This window comes from Muntiacus reevesi, chromosome X (assembly GCF_963930625.1).
Source record: "Muntiacus reevesi chromosome X, mMunRee1.1, whole genome shotgun sequence".
NCBI lineage: Eukaryota > Metazoa > Chordata > Mammalia > Artiodactyla > Cervidae > Muntiacus > Muntiacus reevesi.
This window is the reverse complement of record NC_089271.1, coordinates 34,831,617-34,858,285: the sequence shown is the minus strand read 5'-3', so window position 1 is coordinate 34,858,285 and position 26,669 is coordinate 34,831,617. Positions and strand designations below refer to the sequence as shown.

At 38.4% G+C, this 26,669-nt stretch overlaps 1 protein-coding gene across 1 annotated transcript in view; it reads right to left on the bottom strand.

Annotated features, from left to right (window-relative positions):
* The window catches only part of CFAP47 (cilia and flagella associated protein 47), a 490,506-nt gene that overhangs the window by 450,640 nt on the left and 13,197 nt on the right, over window positions 1-26,669 (bottom strand). The window contains exons 3-8 of the mRNA XM_065916701.1: window positions 23,867-23,982; window positions 17,571-17,709; window positions 15,149-15,377; window positions 14,547-14,707; window positions 12,781-12,902; window positions 10,356-10,591 (exon numbers count right to left, since the gene is read on the bottom strand). Coding sequence (XP_065772773.1) covers window positions 10,356-10,591; window positions 12,781-12,902; window positions 14,547-14,707; window positions 15,149-15,377; window positions 17,571-17,709; window positions 23,867-23,982 — 1,003 coding nt within the window. The remainder of the gene's footprint in view (window positions 1-10,355; window positions 10,592-12,780; window positions 12,903-14,546; window positions 14,708-15,148; window positions 15,378-17,570; window positions 17,710-23,866; window positions 23,983-26,669) is intronic.

Genomic DNA, 26,669 nt, shown 5'->3' with positions numbered 1-26,669 from the left:
AAATCAAAACCTCAATGAGCTATATTACATTCCACCTGTTGAAATGGTCATTTATCAAAAAAAATCAGATAACAAAGGTTGCTGAGGTTATGAAGAAAAAGGAACCTTTTTTGGTGTTTGCTGTTGGTGGGGATGTAAACTGATATAGCAATTAGGCAGCAATCAGGGAAAATAGTATGAGGACATGTCAAAAAAATTAGAAATAGAACTACCATATGATCCAGGAACCCCCCTTTTAAGTATATATCCAAAGGAAATGAAATCAGTATCTCCAAGAAAAATCTGCATTCCCATGTTCATTGCAGCATTATTTGCAATAGTCAAGAATCAAAAACAACCTCAATTCATCAACGAATGAATAAAGAAGATATAGTACACACACAATGGAATGTTGTTCAGCCTTAAAAAAGAAGGAAATACTGCCATTCCTGACAACATGGATGAACTCGAAGAACATTATTCTGAATGAAGCGAGCCACACACAGAAAGACAAATATTACATGAATTTTACATGTGAAATATATGTGAGTTAAAAATAGTCAAATTCTTGGAAGGACAGAGTAGAATGGTGGCTACCTGGGGCAGGGGAGAGGGGTGGGGGTGGAAATAGGGAGATGTTGGTCAAAAGAGTACAAAGTTTCAGTTGTTTAAGATGAGTAAATTCTGGAGATCTAATGTACAGCATGATGACTATAGTGAACAATACTATATTGTATACCTACAGCTTACGAAGAGGGTAAATCTTATATATTCTCACCATAAAAACAAGATGTAAAAATGTGAGGTGATGAATATGTTAATTAGATTAACTGTGCTGATCATTTCACAATGTACACATTTATCAAAACAATTGTGCACCTTGCATGTATGCATGTTGCTGCTGCTAAGTCGCTTCAGTCGTGTCCAACTCTGTGTGACCCCACAGACAGCAGCCCACCAGGCTCCCATGTCCCTGGGATTCTCCAGGCAAGAACACTGGAGTGGGTTGCCATTTCCTTCTCCAATGCATGAAAGTGAAAAGTCAAAGTGAAGTCGCTCAGTCATGTCTGACCCCCAGCGACCTCATGGACCGCAGCCTACCAGGCTCCTCTGTCCATGGGATTTTCCAGGCAAGAGTACTGGAGTGGGGTGCCATTGCCTTCTTCCTTATGCATGCTAAGTCACTTCAGTTGTCTCTGTGACTCTATGGACTATAGCCCACCAGGCTCCTCTGTCCATGGGGATTCTGCAGGCAAGAATACTGGAGCGGGTTGCCATGCCCTCCTCCAGGGGATCTTTCCAACTCATGTGCACCTTAGTCCTATTTGTCAATTATACCTCAATAAAGCTGAGGACAAATAAAGAACATTGAGCATAAAACTGGGGATGTGTGGGGCAATTATAAACTGTATATTTACCGCTATATCCCTCAGAGCACCTTGATCTGTATTCAAAGTTTTAAAGTTCCCCCTTCGTTTTATTACACTTTGTTTCTATAGTGAAAACTACATACATAAGAAAACATATCCATATAAAAACTTCCATATGAATGTTTATAGCAGCATTCTTCACAACCGCCAAAAGGTAGAAACAATTCAAATGGCCATCAACTGATGAATGGATAAACAAAAGGTAGTATAGCCATACCATGGGATATGATTTGGCCGTAAAAAGCAATGGGGTACTGATACTTCGACATTGATGAATCTTGAAGATATGCTAAATCAAAGAAACCAGAAACAAGTCTACATACGATATGACTATATTTATATGACATGCAAAGAACAGGGGAAATTTATACGGATAGAAGAGATTCGTGGTTACCAGGGGCTGAGGAGTGGGAAGCAGGGGGAGTGATCACTAAAGGACATGGTGTTTCTCTTTGGGGTGATGCTAACATTGTGAAATTAGACAGTGCTAATAGTCACGCAATTCTGTGACTACACTAATTACCACTGAATCGTATACTTAAGTGTGTAAATTTTATGGTATGTGAATGATGCTTCAATAAAGTTGGTATTAAAGGAAAATAATAATCTTACCATACTTCCAAATACTTAGAGGCTATTTGACCAGCCTGTGGAAGTTATAGTTCTCTAGTGTCCTCTACATTTCTTACATTCATTTTTTATTAATTTGAAACTTATAACTGCTCAAGAAATCTAGAAATGTAGAGGGCTAAAAATTATGTTAGGAAATTACCTATCAGGTATGGGATTTTTTGAGTTTGAAAATTTTATATAGCATTGGGAGTTCCCAGGAGCCCCACTCAATGTGAAATTTCCAAATTGATTTCAGAGGTGTACAAAAGTATATATTCCTTTTTATGCCCAGAAGATTATATGCTGACCAAAAATTTAAGTGGCAAATATACTTCAGGTCTGTCTTGCATTACAGAAATTAAAAACCTATGTGAACAGAAAAAAATTCATGTAATATGAAAGAAAAGACCCTTTATTACACCCTCTTTAAATGTTCCTTTCTCAACAGTGATTCATTATCTCTTCACTCACATATTTATCAACTGTCACCCATGTATCTTCTCTAAACACTCAGATATGCCCTCTTCACTCAAACTGAATTAACATTTTCATATGGCATCCACTTAAATTGTTGGCCATCCTACATATTTTCTCAATATAACCATTAGGGACAGCCCATCCCTAATCAACTGTAACTAATTTTATTCCTACCATAAATTAAACGTCTTCCCAGGTGGCTGTGCTTTGCTGGAGCAGCTGTGAGGAGATAGCCCATGTGTAAGGGCAGAGGAGAAGCCCCAGCAAGATGGCAGGATGGACGAATCTGCATTTAGAATCAAACCCCATTCCTGCCAGAGACCCTCAGAGGGCTCAAGCAAACCTGTGCACACCAGGACCCGGGGAGCCCACAGAGACTGAGACGGAACTCTGTCGGGCGTCTCCTGTGGGGGTGCGGGTCAGCAGTGGACTGCCGCAGAGCGGGGGCTCTGGGTGCAGCAGACCTGGCTATGGCATGAGCCCTCTTCGAGGAGGTCGCCATTAACCCCACCATAGAGCTGCCAGCACTTACAGAGGACTGGGAAACAGACACCTGGAGGGCACAAACAGAAGCTTATGTGCACCAGGACCCAGAGAAAGGAGCAGTGACCCCGCAAGAGACTGACCCAGACTTGTCTGTGAGTGTCCACGAGTCTCCAGTGGAGGCGTGGGTCAGTGGTGGCCTGCTGCAGGGTTGGGGGCACTGAGTGTAGACGTGTATGCATGGGATCTTTTGAAGGAGGTCGCCAGTATCTTCATTACCTCCACCACAGTTTGGTCCCAGGTAAATAGCAGGGAGGAAACACAGCCCCGCCCAACAACAGAAAATTGGATTAAAGATTTACTGAGCATAGCCCCACCCATCAGAACAAGACCCAGTTTCCCCCTCAGTCAGTCTCTCCCATCAGGAAGCTTCCATAAACCTCTTATCCTTCTCCATCAGTGGGCAGACAGACTGAAAACCACAATCGCAGACAACTAGCCAATCTAATCACATGGACCACAGCCTTGTCTAACTTAATGAAACTATGAGCCATGCCGTGTAGGGCCACCCAAGACGGACAGGTCATGGTGGAAGTTCTGAGAAAATGTGGTCCACTGGAGAAGGGAATGGCAAACCACGTCAGTATTCTTCCCTTGAGAACCCCATGAGCAGTATGAAAAGGCAGAAAGATAGGACACTGAAAGAGGAACTCCGCAGGTCAGTAGGTGCCAAATATGCTACTGGAGATCAGTGGAGAAATAACTCCAAAAAGAATGAAGAGACCAAGCCAAAGCAAAAACAACACCCAGTTGTGGATGTGACTGGTGATAGAAGCAAGGTCTGAAGCTGTAAAGAGTAATATTGCATAGGAACCTGGAATGTTAGGTCCATGACTCAAGGCAAATTGGAAGTGGTCAAACAGGAGATGGCAAGAGTGAATGTTGACATTTTAGAAAACAGTGAACTAAAATGTACTGGAATGGGTGAATTTAATTCAGATGACCATTATATCTACTACTGTGGGCAGGAATCCCTTAGAAGAATGGAGTAGCCATCATAGTCAACAAAAGACTCTGAAATGCAGTACTTGGATGCAATCCCCAAAATGACATAATGATCTCTGTTCGTCTCCAAGGCAAACCATTCAATATCAAGGTAATCCAAGTCTATACCTTGATCACTAATGCTGAAGAAGTTGAAGTTGAATGGTTCTATGAAGACCTACAAGACCTTCTAGAACTAACACCCATAAAAGATGTCCTTTTCATTATAGGGGACTGGAATGCAAAAGTAGGAAGTCAAGAAACACCTAGAGTAACAGGCAAATTTGGCCTTGGAGTACAGAATGAAGCAGGACAAAGGCTAATAGAGTTTTGCCAAGAGAACGCACTGGTCACAGCAAACACCCTCTTCCAACGACACAGGAGAAGACTCTACACATGGACACCACCAGATGGTCAATACTGAAATCAGACTGATTATATTCTTTGCAGCCAAAGATGGAGAAGCTCTATATAGTCAGCAAAAACAAGACTGGGAGCTGATTGTGGCTCAGATCATGAACTCCTTATTGTCAAAATCAGACTTAAATTGAAGAAAGTAGGGAAAACTACTAGACCATTCAAGTATGACCTAAATCAAATCCCTTATGATTATACAGTGGAAGTCAGAAATAGATTTAAGGGACTAAATCTGATAGAGTGCCTGATGAACTATGGACAGAGATTCATGACACTGTACAGGAGACAGGGATCAAGAGCATCCCCAAGAAAAAGAAATGCAAAAAAGTAAAATGGCTGTCTGAGGAGGCTTTACAAATAGCTGTGAAAAGAAGAGAAGCCAAAAGCAAAGGAGAAAAGGCAAGGTATGCCCATTTGAATGCAGAGATCCAAAGAATAGCAAGGAGAGATAAGCAAGCCTTCCTCAGCAATCAATGCAAAGAAATACAAGAAAACAATAGAATGGGAAAGAGTAAAGATTTCTTCAGGAAAATTAGAGATACCAAGTGAAAATTTCATGCAAAGATGGGCTCAATAAAGAACAGAAATGGTAGGGACCTAACAGAACCAGAAGATATTGAGAGATGGCAAGAATACAGAGAGAAACTATCCAAAAAAGATCTTCACAACCCAGATAATCACGATGAGCCAGACATCCTGGAATGTGAAGTCAAATGGGCCTTAGGAAGCATCACTATGAACAAAGCTAGTAGAGGTGATGGAATTCCAGTTGAGCTATTTCAAATCCTAAAAGATGATGCTGTGAAAGTGCTGCACTCAATATGCCAGCAAAGCTGGAAAATGTAGCAGTGGCCACAGGACTGAAAAAGGTCAGTTTTCATTCCAATTCCAAAGAAAGGAAATGCCAAAGAATGCTCAAACTATCGCACAAATGCATTCATCTCACACGCTAGTAAAGTAATGCTCAAAATTCTCCAAGCCAGGCTTCAGCAATATGCGAATTGTGAACTTCCGGATGTTCAAGCTGGTTTTCAAAAAAGCAGAGGAACCAGAGATCAAATTGCCAACCTCTGTTGGATCACCAAAAAAGCAAGAGAGTTCCATAAAAACATCTATTTCTGCTTTATTGACTATGCCAAAGCCTTTGACTGTGTGGATCACCACAAACTGTGGAAAATTCTGAAAGTGATGGAATACCAGACCACCTGACCTGCCTCTTGAGAAATCTGTATGCAGGTCAGGAAGCAACAGTTAGAACTGGACATGGTGCACCCCAATGTTCATCGCAGCATTGTTTATAATAGCCAGGACATGGAAGCAACCTAGATGCCCATCAGCAGATGAATGGATAAGGAAGCTGTGGTACATATACACCATGGAATATTACTCAGCCATTAAAAAGAATTCATTTGAATCCGTTTTAATGAGATGGATGAAACTGGAGCCCATTATACAGAGTGAAGTAAGCCAGAAAGATAAAGATCATTACAGCATACTAACACATATATATGGAATTTAGAAAGATGGTAATGATAACCCTATATGCAAAACAGAAAAAGAGACACAGATGTACAGAAAGGACTTTTGGACTCTGTGGGAGAAGATGAGGGTGGGATGTTTTGAGAGAACAGGATGTATATTATCTATGGTGAAACAGATCACCGGCCCAGGTGGGATGCATGAGACAGGTGCTCGGGCCAGGTGCACTGGGAGGACCCAGGGGAATTGGGGGGGGGGGGTGGGGGGATCAGGATGGGGAATACATGTAACTCCATGGCTGATTCATGTCAATGTATGACAAAACTCACTGCAATGTTGTGAAGTAATTAGCCTCCAACTAATAAAAATAATTGAAAAAAAAAAAAAAAAGAACTGGACATGGAACAACAGACTGGTTCCAAATAGGAAAAAAGAGTATGTCAAGGCTGTATATTGTCACCCTGCTTATTTAACTTATATGTAGAGTACATCATGAGAAATGCTTGGCTATACGAAGTACAAGCTGGAATCAAGATTGCCAGGAGAAATATCAATAACCTCATATATGCAGATGACACCACCCTTATGGCAAAAAGTGAAGAAGAACTAAAGAGACTCTTGATGCAAGTGAAAGAGGAGAGTGAAAAAGTTCACTTAAAGCTCAATATTCAGAAAACTAAGATCATGGCATCTGGTCCCATCACTTCATGGCAAACAGAAGGGGAAACAGTGGCAGACTTTATTTTGGGGGGCTCCAAAATCACTGCAGATGGTAACTGCAGTCATGAAATTAAAAGATGCTTACTCCTTGGAAGAACAGTGATGACCAACCTAGACAGCATATTACAAGGCAGAGACATTACTTTGCCAACAAAGGTCCGTCCAGTCAAGGCTATGGTTTTTCCAGTAGTCATGTATGGATGTGAGAGCTGGACTATAAAGAATGCTGAGTGTGGAAGAATTGATGCTTTTGAGCTGTGGTGTTGGAGAAGAGTCTTGAGAGTCCCTTGAACTGCAAGGAGATCCAACCAGTCCATCCTAAAGGAAATCAATCCTGAATATTCATTGGAAGGACTGATGTTAAAGCTGAAACTCCAATACTTTGGCCACCTGATGTGAAGAGCTAACTCATTTGAAAAGACCCTGAAGCTGGGAGAGATTGAGGGCAGGAGGAGGATACGGCACAGGATTTAATGGTTGGATGGCATCACTGACTCAATGGACATGAGTTTGAGTAAACTCCAGGAGTTGGTGATGGACAGGAAGGCCTGGTGTCCTGCAGTCCATGGGGTCACAGAGAGTCAGACACAACTGAGTGATTGAACTGAACTGAACAGGTGGTGCTCGTGGTAAGGAACATGACTGCCAATTCAGGAGACATAAGAGATGCAGGTTCAACACTTGGGTAGGGAAGATCCCCTAGATAAGGTCTTGGCAACCCACTCCAGCATTCTTGCCTGGAGAATTTCATGGACAGAGGAGCCTGGTGGGCTACAGTCCATAGGGTCGCAAAGAGTCGGACACAACTGAAGTGACTCACACACCCACAAATTTAAAAATAGCCTATTACTATCATTTCCCTCTATATATTTCATCCTTTAATATTTCTCTTGTTTCCTGGGTACTTGGCACATTCTTAAGATAATGTTAATCAAAATTGAAGTTGGATGCTGCGATAAGTTCTGAAACATCTTATTTCAACTAGCAAAAGTAAAGTATCACAAAGGATGTAGGACATATCCTTCCACATTATAAATTCATCAGAGCTTTTATTTTCTTTGGGCTATTATTTTTCATCTTTTCTAAAACACTACTATTTTAAAATCTTTCACTCATTTTGTTCCGCTCACTACATTCTTTCTCAACTTCCTCTCCACTCTCTCTTCCTCGTGTAAAGCGCTTCTGTAGAAAATTGATACTCGGTTTTTCAGCTTCAAACTCTTTAACACGTGGAGCTGGCTGCTAAGAGAAATTGACCAGATTCCTGTGATCCTTGCGAGCTTCTCTGATCAGAGAAAATCAGCTATGTTTTGAAAGATATGCAGGTTACTGGAGAATATGACTTACGCTGGTAAGATTAAGAGACAGACTAAAGGAAGTCTATGTGCTGTGCTGTGCTTAGTCTAAGAAGCCATTAAAAAGAAAATGTTTTGCATAATGGTTAGCATGTGTTATTCTCTGAAGACTAATTAGCTCCATTGAAAATGGGGGGAGGGAGTGTCATTCTAATGAAGCAGGAAGAGTTATACATATTAACTGCATGCATTTAAACATGTATACAATAGCTCTTGAACCAAACCACTACGCATCGGAGGAAAGATGATAAGGTAAGAACCCCAGGTGAAATAAACCACTCCTGTCTAATGGTGTTTAGAGCAAGAGTCAGCAAACTTTTTCCGTTAATTACCAGACAGTAACTATTTAGGCTTTATGAACCATGCAACTCACAACTATTTAACCTGCCCTTGTAGCATGAAAGCAGCTATAGACAATAGGCAACAAATAAGAGCGGCTACATTCCAATAAAAGTTTACTTAAAACAAACACAAAACAAGTGGCAGACGATCTGGGAAAGAACTGAGTAGTGAGGAAAAGCAAACCGGACATCTAGAAAGTGTCCTTAGCGCTCACAGGTATGTCTTGGCGTTCAACCTCTGTGCTCTGCATGGGAAGCTCTCCAAGGCCTCCGCCAATTAAGCATTGTTTCCAATTTGAAAATTCAACTCAGCCTTCAAGGTCTGGCTCTTATGTTGCCATCTTGGCACACCTTTCTATTTGGCTAGAGGTTCTTTTATTTTTTTCCCATTTATTTATATTAGTTGGAGGCTAATTGCTTTACAATACTGTAGTGGTTTTTGCCATACATTGACATGAATCAGCCATGGATTTACATATGTTCCCCATCCCGATCCCCCCTCCCACCTCCCTCCCCATCCCAGCCCCCTGGGTCATCCTAGTGCACCAGCCCTGAGCACATGTCTCATGCGTCAAACCTGGACTGGCGATCTGCTTCACAATTGATAATATACATGTTTCAGTGCTATTCTCTCAGATCATCCCACCCTCGCCTTCTCCCACAGAGTCCAAAAGTCTGTTCTATACATCTGTGTCTCTTTTTCTGGAGGTTCTATATCACCTTGCTACAGATCTTGTTTTAAGACATTTGGCATTCTTCTTGAACCCTATCTGTTTGTGTGTATGTCTGACGCTTCCGTAATGCATTAAAAAATTTCTTACCCAGCAGAGGGTTGGAGAGGAGGAGGCGGCGTCCCAGGTTCATCCCCCGGGGCTGCTCCAGGCCAGGGTGTACCGGGCCGGGCGGCGCGGGCTGGGTCCGCTCACCGCCCGGGGCTCATGGCCAGAGCTGGGGCGCATCCACTGCCCACGCAGCCGAGGCCAGCGGGACCCAAGCCGCCGAGGTCCGGGAGCGGCCCCGGTACACCGCCCACCCGGATGGACCCCGCCGGCAGGCAGCGCGGCCCCAGGTGGCGACCTGGCTGCGGTGGCCGCACGCGTCCAGCAGGAGGCGCGTGCGAGTCCATCCCGAGCTACCAGCACCTGTGCCGAGACTTCTCTTGCACTGAGCGGGTGACGGCGAGCCTCCTGACGCCAGCCTCGACCCCCCACGCCTCACTGTGCCCCCGATGCACGGTGCCCCTGACCGGCAGTTGCAGGGCGCCTTCCACACCAGCCTCTCAAGAGCGGGCCTGGGAGGATGCATCCCTCGGCTAGTCCTCAGACTTTAGGGCCTGCTTTCCCCCTACCGCCTCGCCTCACAGGAGTGCAAGACCTGGGCCTCTTGGTGGCAAAACTGCCGCCACCACCTCTCTCCTGGCACTGGGTCGGAACCAGGCTGCAGCTTCTGCACATGGCACTGGACTTCCACTGCCCCCACATGTGTGCGCCCAAGCTTGGCCAACCATCCTCAGCTCTTGGGATCGGGAAGAAGGCCTGGTTCCCACCGCCGTTTCACCATTTGCTGCTACCAGCAGCCGCTGGCTCAGAGGCTTCCCGCCTCTGGTCCCTGGGGTTCCACTGCCCTAGACGCGGGCTCCAGGATCATTCCTGGATCCACCCTTGTGAGAGAGGGTCAAAGCTCCGTGCTGGATATTTAAGTTTAGGGGTAAACCTCCTGGGCACATAGATAAATACTCTCTCAGGAAAAAAGAAAAAATCCATAGGAGCAGTAACTATGTTTTGCACTTCTTTACTTTCTCTACAGTGTTGGTTTTTTATTTTGGCACATGAAAGGCACGTAAGAAATAATTACGAATATTGTACAGGTACTGATACAAAAGTGTTCATAACTAGGCCACAAAAGAGATTAAATTTCTAAACATTGGTGCAACAAATGTAGGCTTTTATCCTCTGCATGGCTTTTTAGTCAACCTTAAAATATTTAAAGTATGTGAAAGCATAGAATGATAATCTTACCTGCATACATCCTTCATCAATCTTGCCCTTTTGAGGATCAACTTTAAAATGTGCAGTTTTTTTAAAGTGGTACATCAGAGGAAGGGATTTGGATCGATTTTGCATAACACAATGAATCTCTGAATGTCCACCCATGAAACAAGGTGCAAAAGTAAGAACCCTTCCAGGATCAAACTGAAGTAAGACTGGAAGTCCTGAGCCTGTCAGGGCTAATTCCACTTTCTGAAATGAGTCACCTGTAAAAGCAGTAATAGTTTGTTAATATTAAAAGTGTTTTGGGAACCCAGAATATATTTGCTCAGTCCAAATAGTGTCGTCTGAAAGACTTGATGAGACATGGGTATCTAATTCAATCTTTCATTCAACAAAGTTTCTGAATGCCTTCTCTGTGTCGGTATTTTTCTAGGCCTTTGGGGTACAATAGTGAATAAAACAGGCGATGTCCTTGCTCTCATGGATTTTACATTCTAGTGAGGTGACACTGACAACAAAATAAATAGGTAAAGTAAGGTGAAACAGAGTACAATGTCTTGGGGCTGCTCATTTATATGGGGAACTCCAAAAAGAACCGATAGGAAAACGTGAGCTAAGATATAAAGGACTCTGGAAGAAAATCATGGGAAAAAAAAATTTTAAGTGTATTCTAAATACAGAAAACAGCAAATACAGAGACTCTAACATAGGAATGACTTGGCATGCTCAAAAGAAACAACCCTCAGGAATGAAGTATGGCTGCAGAAGAGTAGTAGAAGAATGGTAAGAAATGATCCAATATAAGATATACTTTCGACAGTAGAGATAACAAAATTTGCTAACTGACTGCAGTAGAATCAGAGATTGAACACAATAAGTGATGATGCTAAGGTTTTTGGCATAAGCAACTGAAGTGATGGAATGAAGTGATGGAAGAAATGAAGTCATTTCTTGAGGCAGGAAAGACTTCAGGAGGGACAGGCTATGGGGAAACCAATAGCTCTTTTTGGACACGTTAAGTGTGAGACATCTAGTAGAAATCCAAGTGGAAATGTCTTATTAGGTCACTTATTGTGTTTGTCACCTTAGAGTGAAGGTAAAGGAGGAAGGATTGGGGTTTTCAGGGGAGAAGAGAAGCTGGGAGAATACTAATCTCAGATCAGGAGAAAGTGAATGAGTGGAGGAATGTAGCAGGGATGGCAAATGCCAGGACTCAGTTGGGATTAATGGTTTTGTGTTCTTCACTGGCCCAATTAGCTTCTGAGGTGCAGCCCTGGAGTAGGCTGAGAGTTGAACTGAATCAGATTAGAGGTTTTCCACTCAGTCACAGTGGGAGCTGAGCCAAGAGATTTACATATACTTGGGGGAAAGTGATTAAAATCATGAACAATGGAATATAAGCTGAGAAATAATGTAAATATGAAGTTTTGGAGATACAGTACTAGAAAAGAAGGTAGTCAGTATGAAATGAGGGCTCTGATTGAGTGAAAGAATAGTTTTGCAGAGAAAATATTACAACTAGAATCCCTAAAATAGGGTTTATATTTCTTCACTCATGCTGTTACTAGCCGATCCAAGATTCTAAGGCAAACCTAGCATCTCTATCTCTAGCCACCGAAAATTAGATTAACTTGAAAGCCTAGAATAAATGTTCTGTCTACAATCAGCAGACAGAGCTCAGTATCACCAACAATGGCATAAATAGTAACAGAGCAATCAATTTCTGCCCTAGGAACACTGTTCATCTCTGCTCAATGACATCACTCATACCAACACTCAAATCTAGACTCTTATCTTGCCATGGTCATCTTTCTGGATTTCATCTCTGCTCTGCCTATATTTTTATTTTCTCTTTGATATTTCTTGCTAAACTGAACTTCAATTCCATTTTACTCACTCCAACTCATCCAACATTACCTGAAATGTACAGAGTTCACTGCATTTTTACATGTGACCTACAAAGCACATGCACTTATGAATCTCCTATAACAAAATACAGCATCCTATTTATTGATACTAGAACTCTAGGTCTTATTCTTTGACTGTTACTTTATGTAGATCCTAAGAGAGCTAAAGGTTTGGTAAAGATGAAATAGATCATTTGTTTCCATATTAATCTCTAAGAGAAAATCTAGACTTACAAAAAAAAGAAACAAGGTTGTTTTCTGTTTTTATTTTATTCTTTTAACTCTACATCACCGTGTTTATCTACTGTCATCTTAAAATAACTAAGTCATTTAACTTAAATTGGAAAATTATTATATAAATGATTCTGAGGTTGACTTTTCTCAATGTTCCACAGAAGACATGTTAAGGTCTCTTGAATGTTTCCATTTTCATTCTAATCAATAATTATACATTTCATTAAATTGCCTCTACATATATTGCTGATCAAACTTTCACAGAATTTAAACAGCTACATACTTGATGATAATATTCATTTCACACTTACTTGTGATGATTTGATTATCATTTCTCAAAAATCCATCTTTAGTTCCTGCAGACTCAAATCTCAAGAAAATAGCATAGTCTTGCCTATGTGTAGGATCATTCTTTTGACCATCAGTGATTAACCTGTGAAAAAATTAACAATCAATTATTTCTAAAGCAAAGATGACACACTTTATCAATCTCTCAAAAGGGAATATCAACCCCAATACCTAAATCTACACAGATGAAATTCAGCAATAAAAAGATAACTGTGATCCATTTTCCAAAATTACCACACAATACTGAGACTTGCAAAAGAAGGCCACACTCATAGACGTGAAATCAAAACAGCTGCATTCATGATGATATTTGCAAGATAAGTGGGATTTAAATATACTAAGCTGTCAAACTCTTGCCTCCAATGCCATGTTCTGTGTAAAGGATTTTCTTTCCAGGCAAACTTTATTGCTAGCTAAGGTCTCTGTTCAATTCTCTGTAGTAGTCCTTCCTACACCCAGCTGTAACTGCAAATCTCTGGTACATATTTATGTCCTCCCATGGACTAAGCATATATTTCTAGCCACATTCTTGTTAGAGGAGAAAAGGCAATTTGGAGAATAGGATTTGGTAACAGCCAAATCTTGGCAAAGGAGAAAAGCAAAGGAAAGAGGAGAAGAAAGGAAGTAGGACCAAAGACACAAATGGGTTATATCACAGGCTCGTGCCCTCACAAACTTTACTTGCCTTACCTAGAGCTCAGCTTTTTAGCAATGGATACTCAAATATATACACAAAAGGTTGGTGTGAAATATTACATAGGAATTCAAATAGCATATCGAGAACACCTTTAAGACTACAAGTCATATTTATTTCTGAGTTCATGCTAGACTCTCAAATAAAATGAACATACTGCCATGCAAAGAACATTTAGAATTTCAAAGATTGTGTATTAAACAGAATCTTACAGATTCACCAAAGAAATTTCCTCCATGAAGGGATGATTAATAAGGTAATTACAAACTGTACAAATAGAACAATTACTTGATTTATTACCCTCCTTAAATTAAACCACAACTCAGTCTTCATCAGACAATTGGTATCACCAAGTGACCCGGTTGCCACAGAGAGAAATACATTAAACACTGCTTTCTTAAAAGGTCAACACACTGACAACTGGATCAGTTATTGTCATACACTACAACCTCTCAAGTGTACCTGAAATTGCTACTGCATATTTAAAATAGCATTACCAATTATATTTTCAAACTAAATAACCAAACCAAGCACAGGGAAAACTACACATTGGCAAAAGCTCTAAACATTTATATGAATTTCCATAACAAAGTGTGGTTGACCCCAGCAGCTACTAAAGGCCTAATATTTCTGATATTCAGTCTAAGTATCTGGCTCTGGCAGGAGCACTGCATCCTCTTTGAAGGCATCTATAACAAACTCCATGCCCCTAGCCACTGCGTGACTATTTCTGGAAGGACAGTAAGGTCTTGGTCGAACAGACTGGTCTGTGGCCACAATTCAAAGCAACCCCAAACTTTCACCATCTCATTTCCACAAGGTCTGGAGAGAATTTTAATTTAAAATAAAGTGTTTAGAAACATTTTTAAATATTGGAAATAATGTTAACCGTGTTAGAAGTATTTAGAACCATAATAAGAAAAATCCAATTTGTGCCTTCTGCCAAGTTGCACTATTAAAATCAATCTGATGAATGTATCATTAATATACTTTCCATTGATCAGTAACACCATAATGAAATTAATTTTTGCTTACTTTGGGCTGAAACAAAATGTAATTAAAATCTTTTGATAAGGTAGTAACCTCCCTTCATTAGGAACACAGGAGATAATTGTGGTAATATCTATGCTCTTTATTTTCCTTAAGTAGGCGAGATTATTTAAAGCAACATCTGTTCTTTGTTTAATATTTGTACCCTGTAATATAAAATCAGAAATAAAAGAATATTAAGGCAAATATACAAAAAGTATTTTAAAATGCAATCATAAAATAATTATTGAAATTCCAGAGGCTAGATATAGAGAAAATGTATGTCTTTAAAGTAACATACATAAATTTGATCAAGGGACCTCATAAAACTTTTAACTATTGAAAAATTGATGAGAACATAAACTCCCATAATTAGCCACTAAGACATATTAATACCCATCTAGTTTATTTCAGATATAGATTACTATCAAGGTCAGCTTGATTTACTAACTTTTTGAGGTCACCCTTGGAAACATGTGAAATGAAATCATATCTTCATGTTAAAACATTTTTAGAGTAATTAAACAGCTTGTTGGTTATTAGTAAGTTCAAAACAATCTGTTTCAAAACATAATACCTGATCTTCCTCTGTTCCATTATTTACTTACCAATTCTTCTCCAACGGAATCATCTTGCATTATGGCTACCCAATTTATAGGTTCTGGGCTATTATTGTACAGAAGTGCACGTTCAATCTTTGATGTTCCAAAGAAAACAGAACCAAAGCTTATGCATTCCAACTTTTCATCATTATTTATGTTTAACAATTCAATAATCTGCTCAACCACATGGGCTCTGATATTCAAGAATATGTCTGGACGATCTTGCAAACTCACTCTACAAGATAATGAATTATACATATATATTTTAATTAGAATTCTATACACTTTTTCTCCTAAATATTTATTATATAAGCAGAAATTTTATAAAATCACATTATAATTAAAATCTGAAGACCTAAGAGAAGTTCCTTTCACGTTATGTGACAGAGACTGTTATGTCCTTCTGTCTGTCTGAACCTGCATAGTAGAATGGCATATGTACAATCTAATTTATTGTCTCTGGGAAACAACAAAGATGGAAAATAACTGCATTAATTGACCTAGAAAAAAATTATTGATATTTCCAAATCACCAATTATTCTGTAAATACTAGAGTTAGATAGGAAGATATATATGGCCACCTCTAGTTCTAGAATTCTGAGATTCTTTTCTAATCATCCCATTTGCCCAAGTCCACTCAACAACTTCATCTTCATCCTAATAACCCAATTCTCTATGAAGCAAAGTATCTAGGCAAAACTCCACTTACTTGCTGAAATGACTATCCCCCCTCAAAAAACTTCATTTTTAGACTAATCTGAATTTACTGTTGAAGCTTCCTTTACCTTACATTTATCCCTCTCTGGCATAAATGCAATCCTTTTGAATCTTGCCCCATCAGATAGCACAAATCAATGACCAAACCACAGTCATCACCAGAGTCCTTAACTTACACTCTATCTCTGTCACATTGGGCATGGTTGATACCATCTCTTTACATATCTCCCCTCACTTAGCTTTCTTGACACCATACTTTCACGATTTTCCTTCAACTTATTTAGACTCTACCTTCTTATTCTCCTAAGACTTGGGTATTTTGTAAATTCCATGAATAATGCTGTTTCTCTCCTACTCTTTTATACTCTACTCTCTTTCTCAAAGTTATTTTTAACACTTCATGCTTCATCTACAACTTATGAACTGACAACTCTCAAAGCAATACATCTAGACCGAAATTTTTTATGGGACTCAATATAAGTAAATCTAATAGGCTCCAAAGGATTCTGCAAAGCAAATCAATTCCAACGTTACAAAACTGGAGTCCAGATCTTCTCCCACAGACCTGAACCTCCTCTTACTTTGTCTTTCTATAACCAGTTACTAAATCTAGTCAAATCTACCTCCATAACATACCTCCATTCTGCACATTTCTCTCCATACTTCTAATCTGTACCTTAGCTGAAGCCTTCATTATTTCTCTTCTGCCTTACTATTATAGTTTCTAGTCAGGCTATCCACTCCACATCTATACTTCTTGATTTTGTACACTGGTATTAATGTGAGCTTTTTAAAATGAAAAGTAATTAAGACACCCCATCCTAAAACTTTCCCGAGATTCCACAGCCTTTACAATAAAACCTAAGCTTGAATCAGGGCTCACAACTGTTTCTCAAACTTTTTTTTTTAACTGTGGCCTTCAGTGAGAAATGCATTTTACACTGCAATGCAAAATACACACACACACACACACACACACACACACATGAAACAAGTTTTACAAAATGCCATTTGAACTTAGTATGTGAGATGCATTCTGATGTTTTCTATTTCATTGTTTTAATACTAGTGGTGACTCATTATACTGACTGCATATCCTGCTAATGAACTGAGAAGTATAGCAAAAAAAAAAAAAAAAAAAAAAAAGCTTTCCTGTAAGGTCCTTAACTGGACCCTGCACCATTCTGTTTTTCTGGTTTCATCACTCCTCACCTCCATCTCTTTGCCTCAGATCTCAAGATGCGTAACACAGTCTATTAACCTCTAGGAAGTTATCTTCTACTTGCTCTGTCTGAAATCATTCCTCTAACCTACTCCCATCACCAATATCCACCTCTCCTACACACACACACACACATACACTCACACTGAGCCCAAATCACACCACTGCTCTTTGCTGGCCAATTTCTACTCAACAACAGGTGTTTCATTCAACTACTACCTCCTTAATGGAGCTCTTTCTTGATCCATTCCCTCATGCCCACAAAATTCAAACTAGGAGCTCCTATTAGGTGTGCCCATATGCCATTTTCCAGTTCTTCCCATTTTTTCAGTCTCTAGTACTTGGCAAACAGTAGATACTCAATGAATCAATGCTGACTCCAAGAACAAAGAAGCTAACATACATTCAAAGACAAGAGGCATATATGAAAAGAGAAACAGGAAACTATCAAGCACTGCACTAGAATTAAGAACCATAGTATATACTCACTTTGCATATTCGTTTACAACTATGGGCTGGTCTGCACAAAAATCCACTTTAATAACCATTGATGACTTGGGCTGCACAACACCACTGGTTGGAAAAATGACAATGGGTAGTTGGCTCTGGTATTCTATTTTAAAGATACCTAAGGAGAATGAGAGCAGATGGTTTACATTTGGATCCTTATAATGTTAACATTCACTCACTTAGTAGGGGTCAGACACACATTACAGAGTATATGGTCTACTGTGGACCAAGAATCATAGCTTTGATTGTAAGTCCAGTCTCTAGGGTCATCCAATAAATTTGAGCCTAGTGTTAAGTCTCAACCCTCACCAATAGCTAAAATATACTGTCTGCTTACTGTGCTCAGACACTCATGCTAAGAGCTATGCATATGTTATTCTACTTAGTCCTCAAAATGAAGTCTATGATACAGGTTCAAGCATTACCTCCATTTTATAAATAAGGAAATACATACTTAGATAGGTCAAGTCGCTTGTCCAAAAATACACAATTATTATGATAGATTAGATGATCAACTCCAATTCTTCAATATTCTCTACATGCTTACTGTCACGCTTCCATGGATTAAGTATGTTTTCCTACCTCTTAACTGGGTCTGATCATGTGATTCACTTTGGCCAATAGCATGGAGCTAGAAGTTACATGTCAGCTCCAAGTCCAGATGTTCTCCTGCTCTCCTACCATTGAAAGTGTTTCTTTTGAGAAACTGTTGCCCCTTTGGCCTATGCCCCATAAGGAGCAAATGTGGAGCAGAGAGAGCCACCCAACTGACTCATAGACCTGCTGTGAATAACTGACCAGCCTGGCTGCCTCAACCTGAAGCAGAGTCACCCAGTTTAGTCAAGTTCCTGCTAATCTGCATAAAAGCGTTAGTCAAACTCTTTGCAACCCCATGGCCTATAGACTGCCAGGGTCCCCTGTCCACGGAGTTCTCTAGGCAAGAATATTGCTTTCTTAAGCTACAGAATCATGGCATGGTTCCTTCCACATCAATAGTTGATTACTACAGCTATTAACTAATAGAGCTGGGATTTTCACCTGGATGTTTCTGACCACAGGGCTTATAACCACCACTACTACTCATTATGGAGTTAATGTAGTTCACAGAGGAAAAGGGTGAAAGGTGTGACTTTCTAGAATAAAAAAGCATATGAGGCGGCGGCCACAAAAATTTCTTATTCTGAAAGCAGAAATGGTCCATAGTTTATGGTAATGTCAGGTGCCTATATTAGAGCATGCAGTCTATATCAGATACTATCTCCTTTCCATCTCTGTAGTCCTGGCACCCCACACAGTGCCTAGCGCCAAGCAGGGCTCAAAATGTCCAACAAATGGGAAGCAACCAGTCATGAGTGTCTTTGATATCACTATACAATATTAACACAAATGAGCATGCTGTCCACAAAAACAACTTTGAAGATTCCTAATTTACCAGTTTCAAATCACATTTGATGACATTCTCCAAAATTATTCATTTAACTTAGGAGAATGAAAATATTAGCATAATAAAAGTACTGAAAATATAAAAAGATAATAAAACTTTAAATCCAGAAACGACCTGATGAAAAAAGGTCAACAAACTCACAGTAACAAAATGTGTTAATCCAATCATTTTTAGAGACATGGTAATGACATATTTATTTTTTTCTGTCATAATATAAAGCAAAAATCTGTAAAATTATATCCATTACAAATAAACAAGTATTACTGACTCAGTTCTCCAAGAAAATAAAACTAAGTTCGGCTTAAGCTGACCCTAAAGTCAATGGTGCAAAAGCTTATCCAGGAACAACCCCTAAGAAAAGAACATTGTTGAATCTTTTAAATATATTAGAATAGTGAGTACACAAACATTACTCTGTCTTATGTAACTTTAATGCCATCAGTAATAATGAAATATTTGACTTTTTTTTTTTTTTAATGTTAACACAGGAGCAAGGACATCATCCTAGGAGAAGGATGTCATTGAAGGAAAGATGTTACAGATATAATTTTTGTCATCAAATTTTCATTTTTTAAAGATATGAAATTGGCCAATGTGTGGAGAATGAACTACAAGCAGATAAGAAGAGACTCCAGAGAAATAATTTAGGTTGTTATAACTATAAGGCCAAAAAAGATGATGACCTGTTGTAAAAAAAAAAAAAGAAAAAAAGTGACAATGGGACAAAAGAAAAATAGGGTTACTGACATGATAAGGATATGGATAGACATGATTTAATAATTGACTCAATAAGGGGGTAGAGGGTGAAAAGGAGGGAGGTGTCAAGGATTTTGCCAAATTTTTGACTTGGCCATCTACATGGTGATGACATTCAATGAAAAACAGAAAAGGAGAACTTTGGGGAAGAAGTTGAGTAGTTTAGTTTTAGACGTGTTAAGTCTGAAAAACCTGAAATAAATGCAAAGTTGTGTGTAGATGTCAGTTAAGTAACAGGAATGGAAGTAATTGCCCAGGGAGAGCAGAGTGACTGAGAAAACAGGAGAGTTCGTGACAAATGCTAAGGAACACTCCTAATGTACTGAGAAAAGGAACAGCAGTCCACAAGAAAATTAAGGAAGATGGAAAAAAAGAATAATTCTAACATCAACAGTATTTATTGAACATGCAATATATGTCAGAGAGTATGTTAAGCATTTTATTAATCATCACCACAATTATACAAGGATGGTATTATGTTTATCCCTAATGTATAAGTGAGGCAATGAATATTTGAGAAGTATAAATTGTTTGCCCAGGGCCTCCCAGCCAGTTAATACTGTAACCAAGATTTGGACTCTGGAAGACCTCACTCCAGGTCAAATCAAATAAATGAATGCTCACTAAATGCCTAGTATATGCCCAACACTGTGTCACACATGAAAAGTATGTTGAGATTTCATGGCATTGATTTCCAAGAAAACAAGCAAACAAAAAATACACTGAGAATAAGTAGTGTGTGCTTCTCTGGCTAAGAAAGGATTCTTAGGACCACTTCTGGGCCTGATTCAATTTAGCAAATTTCCTGCTTTAGAGATGATGATAGGCTTTTCTAGACAGTGATGTCGAGAGATGATGCCGATGATCAGGGGAAGAGAGGCAGCGGGCATTAAGAGCAAGAGAAAGGTCATATATTTGGAGTAAAATAAACCTAAAGGAGTCCTAAGGTAGCCGTTGAAATTCAGAAATGGTGTGTAAAGATCACTCTATGGACTTTTAAGACTATCCCACATAATAATACGTTAGTAGAAGAAGTACCTAAAGATTCAAGAGGGGAAGAGGGAAATGTTTGCAATTCAAAAAATGCTAAGTTTTTTTTTTCAATCTTCAATGATTAAAAACTAAGAAACAATAAAAACATAAAAGAGGAAATGGAGTTTACCAGAGCACAAAACACTAATATTAGAAACATCTTAAAGACTAAACCATGCTTTTTTCAAAGTGAAAAGATAAGCACTACTTGGTAAGTTAGGCAAACATTCTTACAAGGGGCAATACAACAAAATGTATTTGACAACATTCAGCTAAATCCATGGATAGTTACTCCATAATAGATTATTAAGGAGAGGCAATGGCACCCCACTCCAGTACTCTTGCCTGGAAAATCCCATGGGCAGAGGAGCCTGGTAGGCTGCAGTCCAAGAGGTCGCTAAGAGTCCAATATGACTGAGCGACTTCACTCACTTTTCACTTTCATGCATTGGAGAAGGAAATGGCAACCCCACTCAAGTGTTCTTGCTGGGAGAATCCCAGGGATGGGGGAGCCTGGTGGGCTGCCGTCTATGGGGTCACACAGAGTCGGACACGACTGAAGTGACTTAGCAGCAGCAGCAGCAATAGATTATTAAAATAAAACATCATGAAGTTGTTACACAGATAAACTCTAGCATCTATGTCAGTGAGAGTACCACAGAGAGAAAACACAGCTACACAAATCATGAACTTGCCGAGTGTGGCTTTTTAATGTTCTCTTAAGTATACATAAGGGCTTTGCTGATGGTTCAAATAGTAAAGAATCTGCCTGCAATGCAGGACACCCAGGTTCAATGCCTGGGTCAGGAAGATCCTCTGGAGAAGGGAATGACAACCCACTCCAGTATTCTTACCTGAAGAATTCCATGGACAGAGGAGCCTGGCTGGCTATAGTCCAAGGGGTCACAAAGAGTAGGACATGACTGAGCAACTAACGCTTTCACTGAGTATTTGTAAACACTTAATCTTTGATTCTAAAACTATAAAGTATTTGTCACATAAAATCCTTTTGGAAAATTTTATTAAAATCATCTTTGGTTGCTGAATCTATTTTCTGCTTAAGTGTTTTTCTTCATGAAAATACATAATTCTCATGAATATTTATATATTGTGCTTATGGGTAATGAGGACTTTATGACACTTTATGGGCACTTGCTACTGTGAATATAAAACATACTATCAGTTTTGATAAGGGTAGAAAAAAATATTCAACTCCAAAAATGAGGGACAAAGGCAGCAGAAAGAAAATGTGTTTCACTGATAACGATTTGTTTCAGCTTGCAAGGTAATGGCAATTAACATTTCATAATATTCAATTATAATTTACAAATAATAGTATTAAGTACAATACCATGCACACATACTAAAAGTTAACGTGAATTACTCTTCCTAAAATGTATGGACTCAGGTCCATATGTGTACTTTTATTAAATAAAGTAATATTAAACATTCAATTAAAATTCAAATGTATGTTTTTTACTTATAGAGAGTTTTTATATGTAATAAAATGTACAATTTGGTAAGATTTTAGAATAAACTCTAGAATTTAGAATCAATTTAGAATAAATTTAAAATAAAGAGAGGATATGATCAAAGCATTAAAGAATTTGTAATGGACAACAGTTATGAGAAATTTTGGAAAGTAAAATAATACAAATAAAATTCTATCAATTACATATCACTGCTCCATCATCAGATCTAAAGGACTATTTAGACCAGAGTAACTCACCATAAAAGAGTTCAGCCTTAACACTGGAGTCAGGTACAAATGGGCCTAATATTCCACAATCTCACAGAATTCAGAAATTCAAACATTTAAAAAACGAAGTATGGAAAGTGAAATAAGTAACATTCAGTGAGGAACAATTATCCGTTTTACCTGTTTATATCCCAGGAAGAAATCAGTAAAGTATCAGACTTCCTTTGTCTTAATAATTTCCACTGTTCATTCAAGCAGCCCCAGAGAATGCCCTCACTTAGTGTAAGACAGGTTTAGATATAAGACCTGTTTCATGTACCCAACAAGCAATCTCAAGAGAGAAATGTCCTGCCTGTCTGGAGCTTGTCCTCATCTCAGCTTGAGAAAAATGTTAGCCTTATCATCCCAGATGCTGACCATTCAATCAAGAGAATGAAAGGCTAAGTGATTGTATACCTACTATATATCAATGAAGACACAGGCACATGTGTGCATGCACACACACACACCTAGGCCTTTATGCAACCTGTTAGGTCCCAGTAAGAATCTCTAGAAATAATCTCATGGAGAAGAGAGAAGCACTTTTTCTTTCAACAAAATGTTTGTAAGAGCCTGTAAGTAAGGGATCAGTATGTGAATTCAAAGTTGCATATGATAGAGAAAAAGAACAAATCTTTGCTGAGTACTTGTGATAAGTCAAGTACCATATTACAGCCTTCGGTACATACATAATTAACCACAATATATTTTATTAGTCAGTTTATAAATGAGGAATCTGAAATTCAGTGTTCTTAAAGATACTCATCCCAGATCACACAGCTTGGAAGGCACTGTGCCCTGATTCTATTTCTGGAAAGCTCTAAGGACTGTGTCACTTCTATGACACCACTCTATGTCTATCCTCAAGGAGGTCATCAGTCATCTGAGTCAAGTTATATTAATAAGAATCATAAGGATGTAGATTCATCTTTCCTGATATTGCCTATCAGTTTCTAAAACAGTAATCCTACTTAAGGACCTTCAGTTTTGAACTTTTTCAAATGACAGACCTAATTTTTGAGGGGCAGGGTGAACCAGAGAATATATTAATTGCACAAGAAAGATTGAAGGCAGGAGGATAAGGGGATGACACAGCATGAGATGGTTGGATGGCATCACCAACTCAATGGACATGAGTTTGAGCAAACTCCAGGAGACAGCGGACAGGGAAGCCTGGCGTGCTGCAGTCCATGGGGTCACAAAGAGTCAGACATTACTGAGTGAAAGAACAACAATAATATATTTCAAACATTACCGATTTTCTTCCAAAAGTGTAAGTTAATTTATAGAAGAGAAAGTATTTACCTGGCACACTGCCATGGTTAATGATACTAATCTCTTTACAATACACTTTACTACCGGCAACCAAAGTCCCAAAATTAACTTCGGGCTCAATTTCCAATTGACATGATGGAATCAACCTAGAAGAGAAAAGAGGACCATATGATGAATTTTAACAACTATAACCTCATAGTTAAATCCACAGGGACTTTTATCTTAACTCCTTAAAAGAGGTTTCAGTTTCCTTACAGGTCTGCTGGTGGGACATTTGTCAGGAAACAAAATTGTGAAATGAAGACACAAAAAAAGATAATGAGAGACATTTTAAATTAAAAAATTAGATTTTGTGCATAAATACATGGAATACCCTCCCAAGTACTCACCTTGAAAGGTTACCCGTGTATCTCAATTTTTTTTGCAGCTCAAAACATACTTGGAACTCTGTTCTGAAATCTCCACCTAAACCATATATTCTTTTGCCCACCCCGACAGAAGGGGCGGGGGCATACAATACACCATATGTTCTTTTGCCCCCTCCCTCAAAAGGGTACCAGTTATCTTAACAAAGTAAGTCGTTTGGATATGCCATTTCTGATGAAATAAAAGAAGGGGGATACTATAGAATATCACTTGGAGACTAAGAAAAGGTCTAAGAACAAAAGGATACAATTGATTTTTCATGTGCATATCTGTAGCACATGTTTTCATAAGCATTTAAAAAATCCATTCTAATCCTATATACATGTCTCATAAGGATATATATATACATATATGTTTTTAATCTGGATACTAATTTAGTTTATAAGGCATCGTTAAGAATATTATCCTGTTTGATACTAACAAATTTTCTGAAAGATAGGTAAATACTATGGCTCCTATGCTACAGATGAAAAACAAAAGACTTAAACAGCCTAAATTATTTATCCAAGGAATTATCTAGATATAACATTGAGGAACTTAACCTTGAATCCATTTTGCTAGATTTCATGTACCTTACCTTAGAAACCTAACAATGATGACAACATCAATAATAAATGTAGTAATAACAGATCTTTACTGAATCTTTAGGTTATATGCCAGACACATGAATTAATTCACTCCACTTAGGATATAACCTCCAAAATATAAATACATACATGCCTGCATACAATCATATATACATACAAACATACCAAAATTCACAAATAAAAATACCTGAAGAAAACATTCACAAATACTGTGTTACTCATTGATGTCTGGGCCTTCTTTCTGGGATCTGTGTTTATACATGTTTTTGTATTATTGGATAGGTACAGACATTCCAGAGATCAGCCAGGACTGTCCTGTTTATGCTGCATATTCTAAGAAACACCCATATTCTTCTCATAAAGAGACTGTAAATTTTGTGACAGAAAAAGATCAATGACCTTGTACATCTCTTTACAGTATGCTTATATGTATATACACAATTGTGCCAATAAAGAGTTTATAAGATCTAAAAGAAGAATAATAATGCAAACAATATAAGATGAAAAGCTGAACATTTTTTCAAGCTTTTTCTCTAGCTAGGTGTGGAAAAGAATCTTAATAATTTCTGGAAAATCTTTCACACATATACATACATATAAATGTACATACATGCATACACATATATATGGTTTAAGGAGTAAGGGTGTGGTGATATGGTAATATTTAGTAGTTTCTCTGGCTTTCCTACTGGTTTGTCTTCCTCTTGTATAAAAAAAATTCTCTGGTCCATATGCACCACAACATGTCAAGACATTTGACCTCTGAGGATGAAAAGAATCAAGCCATCTATCAGAAGTGCCTCTTGACTCCAAATTCTCTCTGCAAAACGAGTTACCAGTTGAACCTTGTCTAAGGGTCACACTTGAAGGAAATTCTGGAGAAGGGAATAAATGACCAACACATTAATACCAAGTACCAGTTATCTCCAAACTTGGAAATGCTCTCAAAGCTGAATAAATACCTTCCTTTTTTTTTTTTTTAAAAAAAAATACCTTCCAATGGTGCAAAGGAATAGCTTATTCCTTGCCTAAAATGTGTCAACTGTTTGATTCCTATGCAAAATGGGATGCTGTGCTAAAGCAGAATTTCTCAACATGGAGAACCCAAATAATTGCACATCTAAATTTAGTTCATGAAAATGAAAAAAAAAAAAAAAAGAAAACACAAGGGAAACTATTAAAAGGCTTATATCTAATACTAATGTTAATATTTCAATATTAATTCTGCTGGTGGTGGGCAAATAGAAACAAAAAAATAATACCTATAGAATCATATTTTGCTGTAAAAAGAAGGATTGTGCAAGTAAATATATTAAAAATATCTAAAAATTTTATAATAGCTTTAACAGGTAATTTTATAATGAACAGAACAATACTTTTTTCAATGTAAAATGAAAAGCACAATGTCTTGGTCAAATAAATTATTTGTATTAAAATTAATCTCCAAATCAGTTATTTAATTCTATATTATATTCATTACACTAGTCCATATTCTTTAGCCAATCTCAGAAGAGCACCGTTTTGATTTTCTTGAAACCAAACGTCTGCATTATTTAAAAATCTGTGAAGGAATACAGCAATAATTTAAAATTAAATTAAAGTGTGACTATGAGGTAACAATAATCCATTTAGGAATATATACAACATAAGAATAGAAAGTAGAGTGCTGGTTATCAGAGGCTGGAAAGTAGGAGAATTAGGGAGATTTTGTTTAAGGGTACAATTTGGGAACTAGTAGAAAAATATGTTCCAGAGAGCTAACATACAATATAGTGATCACAGGCAACAATAATATATTATAAACTTCAATGCTGCTGACA